Below are 21599 nucleotides of genomic sequence, written 5' to 3' on the forward strand. Positions count from 1 at the left end.
CTATTTCTCCAAGTTTCACATTGCGGAGACAGTTTGTAGAATAGGCACGTTCGCCATTACGTGGTGAAGCAATTCAGAATTACGAGTGAAAGGAATGTGGGCCAAAAACACTCTTGGTCGGCCGGGTGAGAGGTCAGGGCTGTGGCAGTGGCAGATATCCTTTGGAAATTGGAAACATTGGGGTGCTGTGAGAATTTACCTCAGCGCTTTTGCTTTTAAATCCTCCTATTCCCCAAAGTCTCAGTGGTGATCAGTTTTGTGCACCCACTGGGCGAGCCCCTTACTCACCCTGGCCCTGTTTCCGCTGGCTGGAGGGACATACTCTCTCTTCCTGGGTTTCTCAATTAAGTAAAATATCTGTTCCAAATACTTGTTTAAATATTGTAGCAAAGCTTGGGATATTAATGCGAGTACTGCAAGCATTGTGAAGGATTTATTTAACCAAGAGTGTGTACTCCCGGAGGTTTATACTCACAGTTCTTTGTGTTTACATATTGTGTGAATGAAGATGGTTAATACCAGTCGTTTTGAAAGGAGAAGGAGGATGAAGAAAATTGATGCGAATGGATGTTAATTGGAAGTGAAAAAAGGGTATTGTTCATAATATACCCCTGGAATTTAATAGCTGAACAGTTTGTTTGCACACAGTTTTTACTGCATTTCCCCAATTGTGCATGTACGGGGAACGCACTGAGGGAGTACAGGTAAACCACAGGAAAAAATACAAGAGAAATGTTTTACTTGTGATGTAGCAGCACAGCAATTCATTACTTTCCTTACAGTGTTAGTTTTAAATTAAACTTTAAAAATTAGTACTGGCAGCGACGATTACCAGCAGAACAATATCAATATATCAGCAGTCGCGCCACTGCACATTCATGTGTTTACAGAGCTGGTGAAGTGTTTGCAATACCCTTTACAAGGTGACACGGCTCTTTAACATAGTCTTTACAACATAATCTGGAGACAGCTGCCTGAATGTTAAACCAGAGTCATAGACTGCGAAAGTGGTTTCCAGTCTAAAGCGGGAGCTGGAAAAAAATTCTGCAATTTGAAAGCATTGGCTCCAGCTGTAACAATTTGCTTATTATGGGTTTTCTTAATTCCGGAACTTCGGAAAAGATACTGGAATTGTGTTGATGTGTCAGTAACATATGAAGATTCAAAACATTGGGGTGAAATTCCTTCCTTTGTTATTTTAATTCAGACACTTACCAGATTACTTGAAATGGGTTGGAAGAACAAGAGAACAGCAGCATGGTAGCACAAGTGACTAGCACTGTGGCTTCACAGCGCCAGGGTCCCAGGTTCGATTCCCTGCTGGGTCACTATCTGTGCGGAGTCTGCACATTCTCCCCGTGTCTGTGTGGGTTTCCTCCAGGTGCTCCGGTTTCCTCCCACAGTCCAAAGATGCGCAGGTTAGGTGGATTGGCCATGATAAATTGCCCTTAGTGTCCAAAAGGTTAGGATGGGTTATTGGGTTACGGGGAAAGGGTGGAAGTGAGAGTGAAATAGGTCGGTACAGACTCGATGGTCCGAATGACCTCATTCTGCACTGTATGTTCTATGTGAACAAAATTCTTACAAACATATTCAAAATCCATTCAGGGTTATCTCGCTAGGTCATTTCCAAGTTGTAATCATTTTTTTATTGTATTAAAATGATTTGAATATACCACGGACCTGCACAGTACATTATACCTGGAACTTGCACAGTGCATTACGCCTGGAACTTGCACAGTACATTATACCTGGAACTTGCACAGTGCATTATACCTGGAACCTGCACAGTACATTACGCCTGGAACCTGCACAGTACATTACGCCTGGAACCTGCACAGTAATAAAATAAAAGTAAAGGATTTCCACATGGATGTGGTGAGGTTTTTATCGGTTCTGGGCATTCAGGCTAGAGGTTCACTTTTGTAAAAAGCAAAATTTAAAGTAAATTCAAAACCAGAATCTTTGCAATTTTGTCCAGATCATCCAATCAGTGTCTGAGAGGGTGTGTCCAATGCTGACTGTGATTGAATTTGCTCACTTGCCATTTTACACAAGAGCCTTTGCACCTTCCGATGCTGACTCCAGCAGGGATGCAAACTGAGCAGAGTCAGGAGGTCAAGTCCTAATTCCAGTGCAGCATGAACTGAAGACACTTCCCTCATGGTCTATCAGAAGTTGGGTGACCATTGCTGGGGATGGGGGTGAACACCATTGGCGGGGGGTGGGGGGGGGAGGGGGGGGGGGGAGGTAAATAATGTGGGGGTTCCATTGTGCCTGGAACTTCAGCTGACTTATTCACCGCAGTTCAGTGATCATGTACAGGGCACGCTGGGTGAACCCCGGGAGAGCCCCCAACTGGGCTCCGCACTGGGCCGATCCGCTTGGTGCCCTCTGGCCGAGATCCAGATCTGCATATTTAAATGATACATTAGGCATAGGGGTCATTTAGTATTGGTGCACACAAACGTGGACCAGGTGTAACAACACCTCAGTGGCCTCGCAGAGTACAAGGGACCCCTGGGCGGTTGGGGACAGGGCAGGGTGGTGGCCGGGTGAGTGCCAGGGTACCACCCTGCCCTGTCCCCAACCGCCCAGGGGTCCCTTGTACTCTGCGAGGCCACCTTGGGCACCTTGGCACTACCAGCCTGGTACCCTGGCACAACTGGCAATTAGATTTTCCTGTCTAAGTACAGCGGATGTGCATGTGCAAGGACTTCCTCAAGTCCTGACTCACATCAGGGATGGAAATTGAGCCGGCAGTTTCTCCCCATTTCGGAAGGTTTGGGACTTTATCATCCAGTTCATTCAGTGGGTGTGACTTTCTGCTTGGTGCATTCCCAATGGGTCAGACTCATTTCCATATTTTCAGGAGATGTTCCTGCACTAGAGAGCCTGGCTTACATGGAGCAGTTCAAAACATGGCTGCTTCTTTGGGTGACTGTGGTGAACAGAACAATGATGGCAGATCAAGGCAAATCTCAATGTTATTTTCCAATATCAATGTTTATGGGACTGCAGAGTGCAACTGATCACCAGACAGGTTGCCTTATAAAATGTAATGCCCTCCTGTTCTCCACAGCAGTGATGGATGTCAGGAACATGTTTGCATTCTTTGCACGCAATACTGCTATCCCCTGTTGTTCGGACTCCAATAAGTATAACTATTTTTAAATCAACGGCTGCTGTCAAAAAAACACAGCAGCAGGTACAGTGTGGGCAGAATGGCCTCACATCCACCTGTAACTGAACAAAATGGGAGCAGAGCAAACAACTGGTCTATGGAGGAACTGATGAACTGTTATCCATCTCTGAAATGAGGCAGGAAATTCACTCTTGGTGACTTCCTGAGATATTTCTACTGCACCGTCAAGACAAATGTAGATGTTGTTCCACCCATCTCAAGGTTCAGTTTTTCTTGTGTGAGTTACTGTAGCAGGGAAAAGGCCTGTGTGTCGCCATTTAGTTCCATAACGCTGATTTGCCTTGATTTGCAATCATCGTTCTGTTCAGCACAGTCACCCAAAGCAGCAGCCATGTTTTGAACTGCTCCGTCTAAGCCAGGCTCTCTATTGCAGTTTAGTTGCTTGTTTCAGTGCATTGTGCTCAACATAAATAGTATCTCCCCGTTCTAAGGACATTCAACAACAATGACTTGTATTTACACGTGGCCTTAGTAAAACATAGTAAGGTGCTTGCTTCACAGGCATCTGATACTGAGCCACATACGGAGTTATTAGGACAGATCAAAGAGAAAGGTTTTAAACAGCATCTTAAAATGAGATGGCTGAGGTAGCAAGGCTTAGGGAGGGAATAGGACTTAGAGCTCAGGCAGCTGAAAGCCAGAGCGATTCAAATCAGTGGCAACTGGAGAAGTGCAAAGACCTCGGACTCCAACTAGAGGAAATTACAGAGTTAGGGAGAGGTGCGGCCATGGAGGGATTTGAAAACAAGGACGAGAATTAAAATCGATGCACTGACAGAGGAGGAGCCCATTCAGTCTCATGAATGCAGTCGCTAAAAAGCTGGAATTTAAACTTCAGAACGTTCATGAGAGTTTTCTGTCCAGTTGTTTGCGGTCTGCCATGCCATGGGTGGGCAGTGCTTTCTCCGAACAGAGTTTCACTGCTCTCACTATTTCACCAAAATGATCATTCTTCACATGGGAATGCAGCTGATAATATGGGAATTGTATCTGGCCGGGGGCGTCATTATTACAGCCATGCCTAATATTGTCCTCACTTGAGGGGAGCAGTTGTAACTTTTGGTGACGGTGTAAAATGGACAATATCAACAACTGCAGCAATAACCTGCTCCAGTATAGCCTCTTTAAAGTATTAAAATGGGTAATATCAGATCCGACTCACTTCTACACGCAGCTCAATTTTCCCTTCTATTGGACTTAATGAGGAGGCGATGTATAGTGTCTATCACTAGGCTAGTAATGCTCAGGGTAGTGCTCTGGGGACCTGGGTTCAAATCCCACCATGGCAGATAATAACATTTAAATTCAATAAAATCTGGAGGGAGAGATGGTGGCTTAGTGGTGTTGTCACTGGATTAGTAATCCAGAGGGCCAGGCTAATGCTCTGGGTACAAGGGTTCCCCCCTTTGTTCCATAAGCAAACACTTTATTCTTCCAGAACCAGTCCAAAGTTATTTTCAGCTCCTTTAGGCAGCACGGTGGCACATGGTTAGCACTGCTACCTCACAGCGCCAGGGACCTGGGTTCAATTCCAGCTTTGGGTGACTGTGTGGTGTTTGCATGTTCTCCCTGTGTCTGCGTGGGTTCCCTCTGGGTGTTCCGGTTTCCTCTCACAGTAAGTCATGCAGACTCAATGGGCCGAATGGCCACTATCAGCACTGTAATTTCTATGAATCTATTTCTATGTTTCTATGAAAGTCCAAAGATGTGCAGGTTAGGTGGGGTTACAGGGTTGGGGAGATAGGGCGGGGGAGTGGGCCTCGGTTGGGTGCTCAATCAGTGGTTGGTGCAAACTCGATGTGCTGAATGGCCTCCTTCTGCACTGTAGGAATTCTATGGATGCATTTCCAAGCTTTAAAACAGTTTAATTGTCAGTCTGCATGCGTGTAAACTTCCAAAGATACAGCAGCTTTAAAGTATTTGCCACTGTGTACATGCTTGCTTTGTTCTCCGTGATGCTGCAAACTTTAGCTATACTTTACTGCTGTTGGTTTTAATGAGCTTCTCCTCTAAATCGCAACCACTGCATCAATAAATCCCCACCTACAGGCCCTGACAGGCTCTTCCAATTAACATTAACAAATGAAGATGAATTAATGCCTTCTTATCTGCAAAGCTGCTGTGTTTTGGCATTAGAAGCAGGCGATTGGGAGGATGAGTCAACACCTCTTCACGTTCATTAATTGTTCACTGGTGATGCTTTTCATTGACTAATTTTATCAAATAGTCAGCCCCTCAAAAAAACTGGTGTTGCAGCTTTTTTCTTTCTCTCAAAGGGGCACTCCATTAAAAATGAAGGCTTTTTTTATCTTTCATTTGTATTGTTAATGTTCTATCCTTGCGTCGCCTCCTGAAGGTGTGTAAACTCCTTGCTGGGGTTTAGCTGTGCGAGTGTCAGAGAGAAGCTGATGCAATAAATAGGCAACGCGCATCATTTTAATGTTCCAATCACCCTGGTTCCTTGGGAAATGTATACATTTTTTCCCCAAGTTTTTGCTTCTTGCAGCTTAACTGCAAAGGTCAGGGATACAATGCACTGAATAACTAAACACCAGTAAACAGCCATCAGTAACAGCCCAAGATAGTGATCTGGCATTACACGCTCCACTAAAATTGTAAACATCCCCTTGGTGTCAGGATTCTATTCACTCTAATGTACTTCAGTGGTTGTAAAACGACTGAACAAGATTATCCGAGCCCCTCATTTTCTTTACTGGAAAGTAAGTTATTTGCTTACTTACTTTCTGTTTCAGCTTAAGTTGTATATAATTTGGCACAGCGGCTAGCACTGGTGCCTCACAGTGGCAGGGACCTGGGTTCAATTCCGACCTCCGGTGACTGTGTGGAGTTTGCACTTTCTCCCCGTGTCTGCGTGGGTTTCCTCCGGGTGCTCCAGTTTCCCCACATAGTCCAAAGATGTGCAGGTTAGGTGGATTGGCCATGCTAATATTTCCAAAATGTTAGGAAGGGTTACGGGGATAGAAGCGGGGATTTGGCTTAGGTAGGGTGCTCTATTGGAGCAAGGGCCAGTACAGACATGATGGGCCGAATGGCCTCCTTCTGCACTGTAGGGATTCTATGATCTATTCTATGAAACCTTCCCATTCTCCTCAGTTTTTCCTAATCAACAAGGGAGTTTCCACCAAGGGTCACTAAATCTGGTTTCTGAAATTTGACCACAATGATGCTCAAATACATGGCTCTTGTCAATACTTTGCTAATGCAGTTATGTTTACCTAATAGATGTTCAGTTCCCTCTAGCTGAGTGTCCATGCTCCCACAAGCCGATAACAATAATGGCAGAGCTCGAAATGGCCCCAAATTTGGGCCAGAGTTCTCTGGCTGATGGGTCCTCTGTTCCCGCTGGCAGTACACTCCTGCCCACGGGTTTCCCTGCGGCATGGGGTGGCTTCAATGAGAAATCCCATTGACAAGCGGCATGAGTAGCGAATCCTGCCGCCAGCGAATGGTGCGCTGCCTGGAAACACGTTGTTCCTAATTCCACACTTGCTTCAATTCTGAGGGTAAACTAGCAAGTAATATAAAAATGGACAGCAAGAGCTTAAAAAGGAAGAGAGGGGCCGAAGTCAACCTAGCCCCCTTAGAGAATGGAGACTGGGAAGAAAATAATGGAGAACCAGGAAATAATAATGGAAAACCAGGCAATGGCAGAGCAGTTAAATAAATACTTTGCGTCAGTCAGCTCACAGTGGAAGACACCAATAACATCCCCAAAATATTAAATAATCAAGGGGCAAAAGGGGAAGGGGAAGAAATAAAGCCAGTAACTATCACCAGAGAAAAAGAACCAGGGAAACTAATGTGGCAAAAAGCTGATAGGTCCTCTGGAAATGATAGGTTGCATCCTAGGATATTAGAAGATGTAGTTTTTCACGCAATGTTAGTAATCTTCCAAACATCCTTAAATTCTGGAAAAGTCCCAGAGGATTGGAAAACTGATGATGTAACATCCTTATTCATAAAGGGAAGGAACAACAAACAGGTAACTATAGGCCAGTTAGCTTAACATCTGCCATTGAGAAAATGTTAAGTGTTCATTATAAAGGATGTAATAGCAGAGCATTTAGAAATACATAATATTATCAAGCAGCGTCAACATGGCTTCATGAAGGGGAAGTCATGCCTGACAAATGTATTAGAATTCTTTGAGGTGGTAATGAGCAGGGTAAAGGGGGACCAATAGGTGTAATATACTTGGATTTCCAAAAAGCCTTTGTTAAGGAACCACACAAAAGGTTACTAAAGGTAAGAGTCTATGGTGTTGGGGGTAGTATATTGGCATAGATAGAGGATTTGCTAACTGATAGAAGGCAGAGAGTTGGCATAAGAGGGGGATTTTCAGGGTGGCAACTTGGAACTAGTGAAGTGCCACGGGGATCCGTGCTGGGGCCACAATTATTTGCAGTATATGTTAATTACTTGGACAAAGTGACCGAATGTATTATTGCCAAGATTGTGGACGACAAAAACATAGGTGGGAAGGCAAGTGGTGAAGATGGCACAAAGTGTCTGCAGAGGATATAGGCAGCTGAAGTGAGTGGGCAAAAACTTGGCAGATGGATTACAATGTAGGACACTGTGAAGTTATGCACTTGGGTAGGAAGAATAAAGAAGCTGAATATTATTTCGATGGAGAAAGACTGCAGAAAGCTTCAGTATAGAGAGATTTGGGGGTAGTTGTGCATAAATTACAAAAGCTTGCATGCAAGTTCAGCCGGTAATAGGGAAGGCAAATGGAATGCTGGCCTTTGTTTCAGAGAATAGAATATGAAAATGGGGAAATCTTGTTAAAACTATACAAGGCACTATTTAGACCACACCTGGAATACTGTGAATAGTTTTGGTCCCCAGTATTGAACAAGTCAACATGGTTTTATTAAAGGGACATTCTTTTTGACAAATGTATTCGAGTTTTTTGAAGATATAACTATAAGTGTAGATAAAGGGGAATTAGTAGGTGTAGTATATCTGGATTTCCAAAAGGCATTTGATAAGGTGCCACACAAAAGATTAATAAGGGCTTATAGGTTTGGAGGTTATATATTAGTATGGATAGAGGATTGGTTAATGGATAGAAAGCAGAGTGGACATAAACAGGCGGCGGGATGCTCCGTCCCGCTGCGCCACATTTCTGCCTCACCCCGCCGGCGGGATGCTCCGTTATGCTGGCCGATCAATGGGGTTTCCCATTGTGGGGCAGCCCCACACCGTCGGGAAACGCCCGGGCTGCCAGCAAAATGGAGCGTCCCGCCGGCGAAGAATCCCACCCAGGGTTGTTTCAAGTTGGCAGGCAGTGAACAGTGGAATGCTAGATCAGTGCTGTGGCATCAGTTATTTACAATCTACATTATTAGATGAAAAGCCAGAGAGTAATATATCTACGTTTGCTCATGATACCAAGCTAGGTAGAAAGGTAAGCTCCGGGGAGGACACAGAGGCTGCAACAGGACATAGCCAGGTTAAATGAGTGGGCAATAACATGGCAGATGAAGTATAATGTGGGGAAGTGTGAAGTTAGTCACTTTGATCATAGGGATAGAATAGAAAAGCAGAATTTTTTTTAACAGGTGTGAAACTCTTTAATGTTGCTCTTCAAAGAGACTTGGATGTGCTCGTACAGGGAATGCAAAATGTTAGCATGCAGCCGCAAAAGTAATTAGGAAGAGAAATGGCATCTTGTCCTTTATTGCAAGTGATTGGGGTATAAGAATAAAGAAGTTCTTCGACAGTTGTACAGGGTTTTGGTGAGACCACATCTGGAATACCCTGTGCAGTTTTGATCTCCACGTTTACGAAAGGATACACAGGTTGAGCATCCCTTATTCAAAATGGTTGGGGTCAAAAGCATCTCGGATTCCGGAATTTTTTGAATTTTGGAATACCTGTAAAATTATAGAATGCGGCAGCTCATCCAGCAGGGAGGGGACCCAAGACGAAGCACGAAACGTCTGGACATGATGACTGCTGAAAACAAACTGACATTTTGGTGCCAAAACAGCCCCACCGAGGACTTGTAACCATCTGTGGTGTGTTGGGACCTGTGCATCGCCCGGGAACCTTCCCAGAGTCTTTTGGAATTTTCCAATTGTGACATCATGTCGGCGGTCGAATAACAAGGGGCTGAATTTTGGAATTTCGAATGAGGGGTGCTCAACCTATACTTGCATCAGAGGTGGTGCAGCCAAGGTTCACTCAGTTAATTCCTGGGATAGGGGGCTGTCCTATGATGAGAGGCTGAGTAAATTGGGTCTATTTTCTGTGGCGTTTAAGAGACTGATCGGCAACCGCATTGATACCTATAAAATTTTAAAGGGGCTGGATAGGGTGGATGTTGAGAGATCTTTCCATTGGTCTGAAAATCTAAAATACGGAGGCACAGGATAACAATAAGGGGTCACTCAAAGGGTTGTGAACCTTTGGAAATCTCTGGCTCAGAGGGTTAAGGATGCTCCATCAGTGAATACATTTAAGGCTGGGACAGATAGATTTTTGGTCTCTCAGGGAATCAAGGAATATGGGGGAACAGCAGGAAAACGGATTTGAAGCCCAAGATCAGCCACGATCGTACTGAATAATGGAAGAGATTTGATGGGCCACATGATCTGCTCCTGTACCTTGCATTCTAGAATAAGTACAACTGTTTCTTTTCCCAAACAATCTTGACTTTAAAAATTACCTCTGAGGAAATGGTGAAATTGTTAATGCTGCATGATTTATGGCTTATTGATTAGAGGCTGCATGCTACATAAAGCCCTCGGGGGCTGTGGGAGGGAAGGCGGTAATTTGACTCCTGGCTATGGTGAATCAGTTGGCTGATAAGGGGCCGGAATCTCTGGTCCCCAGCCATGTGTTTCTCGGCGGCGCGTCATTCGCTGGTGGCGGGATTCCCTACTCCCGCCGCTTGTCAATGGGATTTCCCTTTGAAGCCACCCTACACTTCCGGGAAACCCAAGGGAGGGGGTGCACTGCTAGGTGGGAACAGAGAATCCCAACAGTCGGAGCATTCTGGCCAAGTATTTCTCCCATTTTTCATTCCCGTTGACTTCAATCAGGAGGAATGTTGAAAAGGCAGAGCTGAATAATATCTCGCATTCTGCAGTATCACCCAAAGTCATAACCACCCCACTGAATCAGACAGTTCTCTGTTTCATTGATTGGGCTGGTTTAGCACAGTGGGCTAAATAGCTGGCTTGTAATGCAGAACAGTGCCAGCAGCGCGGGTTCAATTCCCGTACCGGCCTCTCTGAAGAGCCGCTGGAATGTGGCGACTAGGGGCTTTTCACAGTAACTTCATTGAAGCCCACTTGTGACAATAAGCGATTATTATTATAAGCACAATATCTGGGTAATTTTGATTTTGGGCTGTAGTGTATCAGCTATCTATTGTGCACTTCTCCTAATTTTCATGTGCTCCTTCACTTAAGCAAAAGAGTATCATAGCACACTCACCTCTGCAGGTTCAATCTTTTATTAGCAATACACAATGCTGCTTTCTTATCAGCAATGACATTAGATACTACAGAAAAGATGATCCAATGCATCACCCAATCTAAAATCCAATTTACATAATCCAACATGCTACATTAAAGGAACAGTCAAACTTGCACTTGATCATTTTGTTTGGTTTCCTCCCCAATATTTCACTCTCCGAGTGTATGATATCAATCAGCTTTTACAAAAAAGGAATTTGGTTCCAACTTTCCTATTTACAGTATAACGATATCTCTACTGACAGCCAGGTCACGAACTAAAAGCAATTATTTTAAATTCAATTTTGCAAAAATTGTAATCTCTCCCGAACTAAAAGGGTCACAATCATGATTTTTGCTTCCAGTTAATTCAATGAGCACTATTGATTTCAGGTTTCTGTCCCTCGCACTCCCTTTTCATAATCTACTTTAATTCGTCCCTATTTCCCCATGGACCTTTTTTGTGTTTGCGTCAATGCAAACTGGAAAAACAGGTTTATAATCTACTGCCAGGCCTCAAAAAGCAGCAAAGAATGACGCAAGTAACCCAGGGTGACAGTGTGCTCATCCCCCCCCCCCCCCCCCGCCCCCCTCGACCACCCCCTTTAAACACCACCGCCACCCCCTTCTTTGTGAGAATGCTCATATTTGTTGCTAGAATTTCTGAATAGGGGAAATAAGAACAATTTTTCTAAGGTAGATGATCTGCTGCTCAGGAATTGCCCTTATTGGCTGCAATTAATGTATGTGAAATTCAGAACAAGTACCTGTTTCGAGGTGCGAAGCTGTTCTTTTGCTGTTGTTGTTGCAACGATGACACGATTGCTGGCAGTACTCAGCTGGAAGGATAGGGAAAGTCCTGCTACGATTTGAACCCCAAGGTCTGTGACAGACACCTTCTCCTCAATCACTGTTATTGTTTTTTCAGCCAGGATAGAATCAGAGAGTGGTGACAATACCTTTGAAATGAAGAAGTAGCAAACTCAAACACTTGTTACTTCCATATACCACGTTATGTAAAAGCTAATTATCATTGCCCTTTAATTGTTTAATAACAATTGCCTTCAAAGTGGAGAGTGATATTGATAATGGTCACTCGGTCGCTTAAAGTCTTAAACATTGTTATCCCATTGCTATTGCTATTTTTTATAAGGAATGCTTTAACAATTGTAATTCCAAAAATGTTAACACAAAGAAGCCTTTATTCTTCTGTTTTGTGTTGAAGCCGGGCTATGAGAGGTTGAAGGTTGATAACTTGAATGAATATACAATCATTCGACAGATAGTAATTTTGGACAGGTATTATGCAGACCTATAGGTGCCACACCCGAGCATTGCTCTCAGCCGAATAGATCATTAGGAAATCTCCTATGGCACTGCCTGTGGGCAATAGGAACATGGACTAAGGATATGTCAATGTGAAGCAATAGAACATAGAACATAGAACAATACAGCGCAGTACAGGCCCTTCGGCCCACGATGTTGCACCAAAACAAAAGCCATCTAACCTACGCTATGCCATTATCATCCATATGTTTATCCAATAAACTTTTAAATGCCCTCAATGTTGGTGAGTTCACTACTGTAGCAGGTAGGGCATTCCACAGCCTCACTACTCTTTGCGTAAAGAACCTACCTCTGACCTCTGTCCTATATCTATTACCCCTCAGTTTAAAGTTATGTCCCCTCGTGCCAGCCATATCCATCCGCGGGAGAAGGCTCTCACTGTCCACCCTATCCAACCCCCTGATCATTTTGTATGCCTCTATTAAGTCTCCTCTTAACCTTCTTCTCTCCAACGAAAACAACCTCAAGTCCATCAGCCTTTCCTCATAAGATTTTCCCTCCATACCAGGCAACATCCTGGTAAATCTCCTCTGCACCCGCTCCAAAGCCTCCACGTCCTTCCTATAATGCGGTGACCAGAACTGTACGCAATACTCCAAATGCGGCCGTACCAGAGTTCTGTACAGCTGCAACATGACCTCCCGACTCCGGAACTCAATCCCTCTACCAATAAAGGCCTTCTTCACAACCCTATCAACCTGGGTGGCAACTTTCAGGGATCTATGTACATGGACACCTAGATCTCTCTGCTCATCCACACTTTCAAGAACTTTACCATTAGCCAAATATTCCGCATTCCTGTTATTCCTTCCAAAGTGAATCACCTCACACTTCTCTACATTAAACTCCATTTGCCACCTCTCAGCCCAGCTCTGCAGCTTATCTATATCCCTCTGTAACCTGCTACATCCTTCCACACTATCGACAACACCACCGACTTTAGTATCGTCTGCAAATTTACTCACCCACCCTTCTGCGCCTTCCTCTAGGTCATTGATAAAAATGACAAACAGCAACGGCCCCAGAACAGATCCTTGTGGTACTCCACTTGTGACTGTACTCCATTCTGAACATTTCCCATCAACCACCACCCTCTGTCTTCTTTCAGCTAGCCAATTTCTGATCCACATCCCTAAATCACCCTCAATCCCCAGCCTCCGTATTTTTTGCAATAGCCTACCGTGGGGAACCTTATCAAACGCTTTGCTGAAATCCATATACACCACATCAACTGCTCTACCCTCGTCTACCTGTTCAGTCACCTTCTCAAAGAACTCAATAAGGTTTGTGAGGCATGACCTACCCTTCACAAAGCCATGCTGACTATCCCTGATCATATTATTCCGATCTAGATGATTATAAATCTTGTCTCTTATAATCCCCTCCAAGACTTTACCCACTACAGACGTGAGGCTCACCGGTCTATAGTTGCCGGGGTTGTCTCTGCTCCCCTTTTTGAACAAAGGGACCACATTTGCTGTCCTCCAGTCCTCTGGCACTATTCCTGTAGCCAATGATGACATAAAAATCAAAGCCAAAGGTCCAGCAATCTCTTCCCTGGCCTCCCAGAGAATCCTAGGATAAATCCCATCAGGTCCCGGGCACTTATCTATTTTCAGCCTGTCCAGAATTGCCAACACCTCTTCCCTACGTACCTCAATGCCATCTATTCTATTAGCCTGGGGCTCAGCATTCTCCTCCACAACATTATCTTTTTCCTGAGTGAATACTGACGAAAAATATTCATTTAGTATCTCGCCTATCTCTTCAGACTCCACACACAATTTCCCATCCCTGTCCTTGACTGGTCCTACCCTTTCCCTCGTCATTCGCTTATTCCTGACATACCTATAGAAAGCTTTTGGGTTTTCCTTGATCCTTCCTGCCAAATACTTCTCATGTCCCCTCCTTGCTCGTCTTAGCTCTCTCTTTAGATCCTTCCTCGCTACCTTGTAACTATCCATCGCCCCAACCGAAACTTCACACCTCATCTTCACATAGGCCTCCTTCTTAGTCTTAACAAGAGATTCCACTTCCTTGGTAAACCACGGTTCCCTCGCTCGACGCCTTCCTCCCTGTCTGACCGGTACATACTTATCAAGAACACGCAGTAGCTGATCCTTGAACAAGCCCCACTTATCCAGTGTGCCCAACACTTGCAGCCTACTTCTCCACCTTATCCCCCCCAAGTCACGTCTAATGGCATCATAATTGCCCTTCCCCCAGCTATAACTCTTGCCCTGCGGTGTATACTTATCCCTTTCCATAATTAACGTCACCGAATTGTGGTCACTGTCCCCAAAGTGCTCTCCTACCTCCAAATCCAACACCTGGCCTGGTTCATTACCCAAAGCCAAATCCAACGTGGCCTCGCCTCTTGTTGGCCTGTCAACATATTGTTTCAGGAAACCCTCCTGCACACACTGTACAAAAAACGACCCATCTATTGTACTCAAACTATTTATTTTCCAGTCAATATTTGGAAAGTTAAAGTCTCCCATAATAACTACCCTGTTACTTTCGCTCTTATCCAGAATCATCTTCGCCATCCTTTCCTTTACATCCCAGGAACTATTAGGAGGCCTATAAAAAACTCCCAACAGGGTGACCTCTCCTTTCCTGTTTCTAACTTCAGCCCATACTACCTCGGAAGAAGAGTTCCCATCTAGCATCCTCTCCACCACCGTAATACTGCTCTTGACTAGCAGCGCCACACCTCCCCCTCTTTTGCCTCCTTCTCTGAGCTTACTAAAACACCTAAACCCCGGAACCTGCAACATCCATTCCTGTCCCTGCTCTATCCATGTCTCCGAAATGGCCACAACATCGAAGTCCCAGGTACCAACCCATGCTGCCAGTTCCCCTACCTTGTTCCGTATACTCCTGGCATTGAAGTAGACACACTTCAAACCACCTACCTGAACACTGGCCCCCTCCTGCGACGTCAAATCTGTGCTCCTGACCTCTATACTCTCATTCTCCCTTACCCTAAAACTACAATCCAGGTTCCCATGCCCCTGCTGCATTAGTTTAAACCCCCCCAAAGAGCACTAACAAATCTCCCCCCCAGGATATTTGTGCCCCTCAGGTTCAGATGTAGACCATCCTGTCTGTAGAGGTCCCACCTTCCCCAGAAAGAGCCCCAGTTATCCAGAATGCTTGGAAGGCGTTCCAATTTACATACAAGCTGCGTTGAATTCTTACTCACTCTTAATCTACCATCCAAATGATTATAACTGATAGGAGTGCAGCATCGTAGTCAGTTATGATGCTCCACTGCTGTTCACTGTCGGTTGTGCAAGTTTATGGAACCTACATGTCTTGCTGAATTGCTCTTACTTTTGCTTTCCATTGCTTAGGTACTGAAATCTGATCTGCATTGAAGCTTTGTTGCTGATACAGGGATGGAACCGTTCAGCCCCGATTGCTGTGGGACAGATTAGTAAGCACTCAGGGCATCTTGGAAGCTAAAAGAGAGGCAAAATAACATGGCTGGAACCTTCAGATGGGACAAGGGTCCCTCAAAAAGTATTACACCTTCAAAAGCAACTATCATTCCAGCCAAGCAGATTTGGATGTGTTGATACACATTACAAACAGTGTCAAAGGCAGCAGTGCAGAATATAAACAGAAACACCTGAGCACTCACTGAGGAGAACCCCATGAAACTTATGTGGTACGTGCAACACTTAACATAAATACACACTTTTGTCAAACATGCATATTCACATATAAAGGGCATCCATTGGCACAAATTTTGATCACAGCCGCCTGGGTTTTTGGAATTGGATGTTTCCCTGTTGCACCTTCTGATTCTTCCCCAGATTCTCCCCCAAGTAACATCTCTTTATACATGATTTTATTCCTAAAACTGAGCACTAGCCAAAAATTCTGCAGAGCAGTGTCCAATTCAGAGCTCAACATCGCTAAATCCCGTCACAATCAACATCCTGGGGTTACCATTGTTATGATACTAGTTGATGTTATAACTGGACAGGAAGATCCCAGAATGAAATCCTGGCTCAAAAAACTGGAACTTTTACTTTTTTGTACAGAATGTGGATGAACAGAGTCACAGGACCGTCAATTAGTTTTAACAACAAGAAAATAACATTTATTGAACATGAAAGTTAGAGTATTATATAATATAGCAATTACATTCAGGTTTTAAGATGAACACAAAGTTTTTCTTAAGCTACAATAGTTTCATCAACATAAAAAGTCCCTTTTAAGCACACAAGGTGACTGTGGTTAGACACACTCCTCTCTAAACCCAAGTGCATGTCTATGGATTTCTCTTCAAAATTCCCCCAGATGATTCTTATACCGTGATCCACCTTGTCCCACTGAACTCCAATTTCCACATGAGTGATTTGAAATGCTGCTTTCAAAATTCATACTTTCAAATCTATTTGCAAATTATTCCTTCCCTTCACTTCTTCCATCAAGGTTCCACTTTCAGGTTTTATACCGCTCCCTTCAGGTTTCCTTTGCCTTAAAGGCTTTTACACAAACTTTGAGGCCCCGTCACTGATTTCCACAATCATTTCAAATAATGTTTCCTACACTGTAGCAATTTCTCACAAGCCTTAGCACTGCTGCAGATATATTTCTGGCCTCTCATGATTCAACTCCTTTTCAACTCTGTGGCTTTACTGAACAGTAACCTGTTCTGGTTCCCAGTTTCCTCTGTTCCATTAACTCCAGACTTCTTGAAGATTTTTCTTCATCTCTCTATTTCCTTAACTAGCTGGAATTTAGATATTCAGCATCTGTTTTCTTAATCATCATTCCATCGTATGGCTTTCCTTCTAGCAAGGTTGAGAGAGATGTTGTCTTCTCTTTCACTGCCTTTCTCCAAGTGCAATCAAATTAGCTGACCCAAAACTTAAAAGCTTTCCCACCTTACAAGGCCCCAGTTGCTAAGCAGCTATTGCTGATGGGTAGCATGGTAGCATAGTGATTAGCACAGTTGCTTCACAGCTCAAGGGTCCCAGGTTCGATTCCCGGCTTGGGTCACTGCATGTGTGGCGTCTGCGCATTCTCCCCGTGTGTGCGTGGGTTTCCTTCGGGTGCTCTGGTTTCCTCCCACAGTCCAAAGATGTGCAGGTTAGGTGGACTGGCCATTCTAAATTGTCCTTAGTGTCCAAAAAGGTTAGGTTGTGTTACGTGGATAAAGGGGATAGGGTAAAGGCGTGGGGCTTAAGTAGGGTGCTCTTTCCAGGGGCCGGTGCAGACACGATGGGCTGAATGGCCTCCTTCTGCACTGTAAATTCTATGATTCTATGACTTATTTATTGTTCACACCGTATCACTCTCTAAGCACAATAGAATCATAGTTGGAATGGAAACCAATCCCCACAATACAAACACATTTTTCACCATGAATCTAACTTTAGGTTTTACCCTTCCAGGCACAGAAACATTGGGCGGGATTCTCCAACACCGTGCCAGGACGGAGAATTGGCGGGGGGCCGCGCGAATCGCGCCACGCCTCCCCGACGTCATTCTCCACGAAGGGCCAATCAGTGCCACTGGGACCGGCGTGGTCGGCGCGATGCCAATTAAGGGCGCTCTATATGGCACCCCCGCGATTTTCCGGCCCACATGGGCCGAGCGGCCGTCAAAAAAAACCGGAGTCCCACTGGCGCGGTTCTAACATGCTCCGAGCCGGCGGGACCTCGACGTTGAAGAGTCGGGTAGCGGCCTGTGGAGGAGAGGGGGGGGGGGGTTCTCACCCCAGGGGGGGCCCTTCGATGTGGCCTGGCCCGCGATCGGGACCCGCCAATCGGCGGGTCGGCCTCTCTGTCTCCTGGCCTCCTTTCGTCCGTGCCGGTTCCTGTACTCCTGCGCCATGTTGGGTCGGGGCCGACGCAGACAAGGGAGACACCGCGCATGCGTGGAAATCGCGGCGTGAACCGCTTTTGCGCCCAGCTGGCCCCCTGCAGGGGCCAGAATTGCTGATCCTGGGGTCGCGTTGACACCGTCGAGAAACGCGACGGTGTTTCCGACAGCATCAACACTTAGCCTCAGGATCAGAGAATCCCGCCCATTAAATTAAAACTACCTTAGTTCTAATATTTACCAATGCAAATATAAATCCCATAAAGCTACATTTGTTTTCCGAACACCATTGACAAGAGACTGAACAGGACTGTGGCTATAAGAGCAGGTCTGAGGCTGGGAATTCTGTGATGAGAATCCCACTTTCTGACTCCTCAAAACCTGTTTACAAGGCACACGTCAGGAATGTGATGGATTACTATTCATTTGCCTGGATGAACGCGGCTCCAACAAAACTCAAGAAGCTCGACACCATCCCGGACAAAGCAGTCGACATGACTGGCACCCCATCCAAGACCTTCAATATTCACTCCCCCCCACCACTGACGCACAGTCGTAGCATGTGTACCATCTACAAGATGCACTGCAGGAACTCACCAAGAGTTCTTTGACTGCACCTTCCGAACCCGCAACCGCTACCACCCAGAAGGACAAGGGCAGCAGATGCATTGACACCGTCGAGAAACGCGACGGTGTTTCCGACAGCATCAACACTTAGCCTCAGGATCAGAGAATCCCGCCCATTAAATTAAAACTACCTTAGTTCTAATATTTACCAATGCAAATATAAATCCCATAAAGCTACATTTGTTTTCCGAACACCATTGACAAGAGACTGAACAGGACTGTGGCTATAAGAGCAGGTCTGAGGCTGGGAATTCTGTGATGAGAATCCCACTTTCTGACTCCTCAAAACCTGTTTACAAGGCACACGTCAGGAATGTGATGGATTACTATTCATTTGCCTGGATGAACGCGGCTCCAACAAAACTCAAGAAGCTCGACACCATCCCGGACAAAGCAGTCGACATGACTGGCACCCCATCCAAGACCTTCAATATTCACTCCCCCCCACCACTGACGCACAGTCGTAGCATGTGTACCATCTACAAGATGCACTGCAGGAACTCACCAAGAGTTCTTTGACTGCACCTTCCGAACCCGCAACCGCTACCACCCAGAAGGACAAGGGCAGCAGATGCATGACAATGTCATCACCTGCAAGTTCCCCTCCAGGCCATACACAATCCTGATCTGGAACTATATCGCCATTCCTTCAATGTCATTGGGTGAAAACCCTGGAACTCTCTTCCTCAAAGTACTGTGGGTCTACACCCATGGACCCGCAGCAGTTCAGGAAGGTAGCTCACCACCACCTTCCCAAGTACAATTAGGGATGGGCAATAAATACTAGCCATCTCGTGATGCCCACATTCCACAAAAGAATTTGAAAAATCTAATTCCATCAACGTTCTATTCCTTTCAATCCCTATATACCTATCTAGCTTCCCCTTAAATGTATCTATGTTACGTACCTTAACCACTCCACAATGAATTCCAATTTCACAATTCCACAGGGATCAGTGCTGGGACATTTGCTGTTTGTAGTATATATAAATGATTTGGAGGAAAATGTAACTGGTCTGATTCGTAAGTTTGCAGACGACACAAAGGTTGGTGGAATTGCGGATAGCGATGAGGACTGTCAGAGGATACAGCAGGATTTAGATCGTTTGGAGACTTGGGCGGAGAGATGGCAGATGGAGTTTAATCCAGACAAATGTGAGGTAATGCATTTTGGAAGGTCTAATGCAGGTAGGGAATATACAGTGAATGGTAGAACCCTCAAGTGTATTGAAAGTCAAAGAGATCTAGGAGTACAGGTCCACAGGTCACTGAAAGGGGCAACACAGGTGGAGAAGGTAGTCAAGAAGGCATACGGCATGCTTGCCTTCATTGACCGGGGCATTGAGTATAAGAATTGGCAAGTCATGTTGCAGCTGTATAGTTAGGCCACACTTGGAGTATAGTGTTCAATTCTGGTCGCCACACTACCAGAAGGATGTGGAGGCTTTAGAGAGGGTGCAGAAGAGATTTACCAGAATGTTGCCTGGTATGGAGGGCATTAGCTATGAGGAGCGGTTGAATAAACTCGGTTTGTTCTCACTGGAACGAAGGAGGTTGAGGGGTGAGCTGATAGAGGTCTACAAAATTATGAGGGGCATAGACAGAGTGGATAGTCAGAGGCTTTTCCCCGGGGTAGAGGGGTCAATTACTAGGGGGCATAGGTTTAAGGTGCAAGGGGCAAGGTTTAGAGTAGATGTACGAGGCAAGTTTTTTACACAGAGGGTAGTGGGTGCCTGGAACCCGCTACCGGAGGAGGTGGTGGAAGCAGGGACGATAGTGACATTTCAGGGGCATCTTGACAAATACATGAATAGGATGGGACTAGAGGGATACGGACCCAGGAAGTGTAGAAGATTGTAGTTTAGTCGGGCAGCATGGTCGGCACGGGCTTGGAGGGCCGAAAGGCCTGTTCCTGTGCTGTACATTTCGTTGTTCTTTGTATCACTCTAAGTAAAACAGCATTTTTCCTGAACTTCTTACTTGATTTACTAGTTTTTATTTTAGAATTATGATTGATTGATTGATTTGATTTATTGTCACATGTACCCAAGTACAGTGAAAAGTGTTTTTCTGCGGCCAAGGGAACGTACACAGTAAGTGGACAAAAAAGAATATTCGACAGAGTACTTTGACAAAAGGTACATTGACAAACAGTGGAAGAATCTCTACTACCCTATCAAACTGCTGTACCATTTTAAAGCTTGCTATCAGGTCACCTCTCAGTCTTTTCTCTGGAGAAACAAGTTCCAATCTGTTTAGCCTTCCCTGTTAGTTGTGTCTACTCTATTCTGGTACTAGGCTGATAAACCCTCTTTGCACTTTCTCCAATGCTTTGATATAACAACCAGGACAGTGCATTGTTCTAGTGTAGCCTAAACACGGTTTTATATAAGCTTAAAATAACATCTGTACATTACAATTCTATGTCTCGGAAGATGAATCCCTATACTTCTCACAATCCCGATTTGTGAGGGATACTCGACAGCCTATCTCTCACCAAGACGATTAATTTTACCTCTGTAACGTTGCCTATCTTTCCCCTCGCTGATGGCAAAACCCTTTTAAATATTGTTGATATTGGTCGATTCAACTTTTCAAACAGCCCCCAGCCTCTTGCGTAAATGCCAATTTTCCACTCTATGCCTACTAGATCCCATTCACCCATTACTGCATCCTCCCAAACATAAACTGGTTCCCTGGCTCACAAGCCATTAAATTTGAATTCCTCGTTTTCATCCATGATCTGTCCATTGACATGTCCTACTCTAATTGCAACATTCTCCTGACTTGGGCAAATATTTCCAGTCACCAAGCAGTTTAATTCCACTCTGGAATTTAGTCTCAGATCCGTAATTCGATTTCCATCTTGGCAGCCGTGTGTTTGCACAATCTGGACTTTGGTGGGGGAGTGTGAGGATTTTCACTTTGGTGGTAAGAACAGAAAAGCGGACTAGTTTTTAAAAGGTGTGAAATGTCTAAATGTTGATGTTCAGAGGGATTGGGTGTGCAGGCTTGTACAAGGAACTCAGAAAGTTACTATGCAGATATGGCAAGCAATTAGGAAGACAAATTGCATGTAGGCCATT

The 21599-nt window shown here is 44.9% G+C and overlaps 1 protein-coding gene across 1 annotated transcript in view; it reads right to left on the reverse strand.

The window, feature by feature from the left end:
* The window catches only part of LOC140408502 (transmembrane protein 132C-like), a 1621914-nt gene that overhangs the window by 25399 nt on the left and 1574916 nt on the right, over positions 1-21599 (reverse strand). The window contains exon 8 of the mRNA XM_072495783.1: positions 11463-11654. Coding sequence (XP_072351884.1) covers positions 11463-11654 — 192 coding nt within the window. The remainder of the gene's footprint in view (positions 1-11462; positions 11655-21599) is intronic.

Source organism: Scyliorhinus torazame, chromosome 1 (genome assembly GCF_047496885.1).
Source record: "Scyliorhinus torazame isolate Kashiwa2021f chromosome 1, sScyTor2.1, whole genome shotgun sequence".
NCBI lineage: Eukaryota > Metazoa > Chordata > Chondrichthyes > Carcharhiniformes > Scyliorhinidae > Scyliorhinus > Scyliorhinus torazame.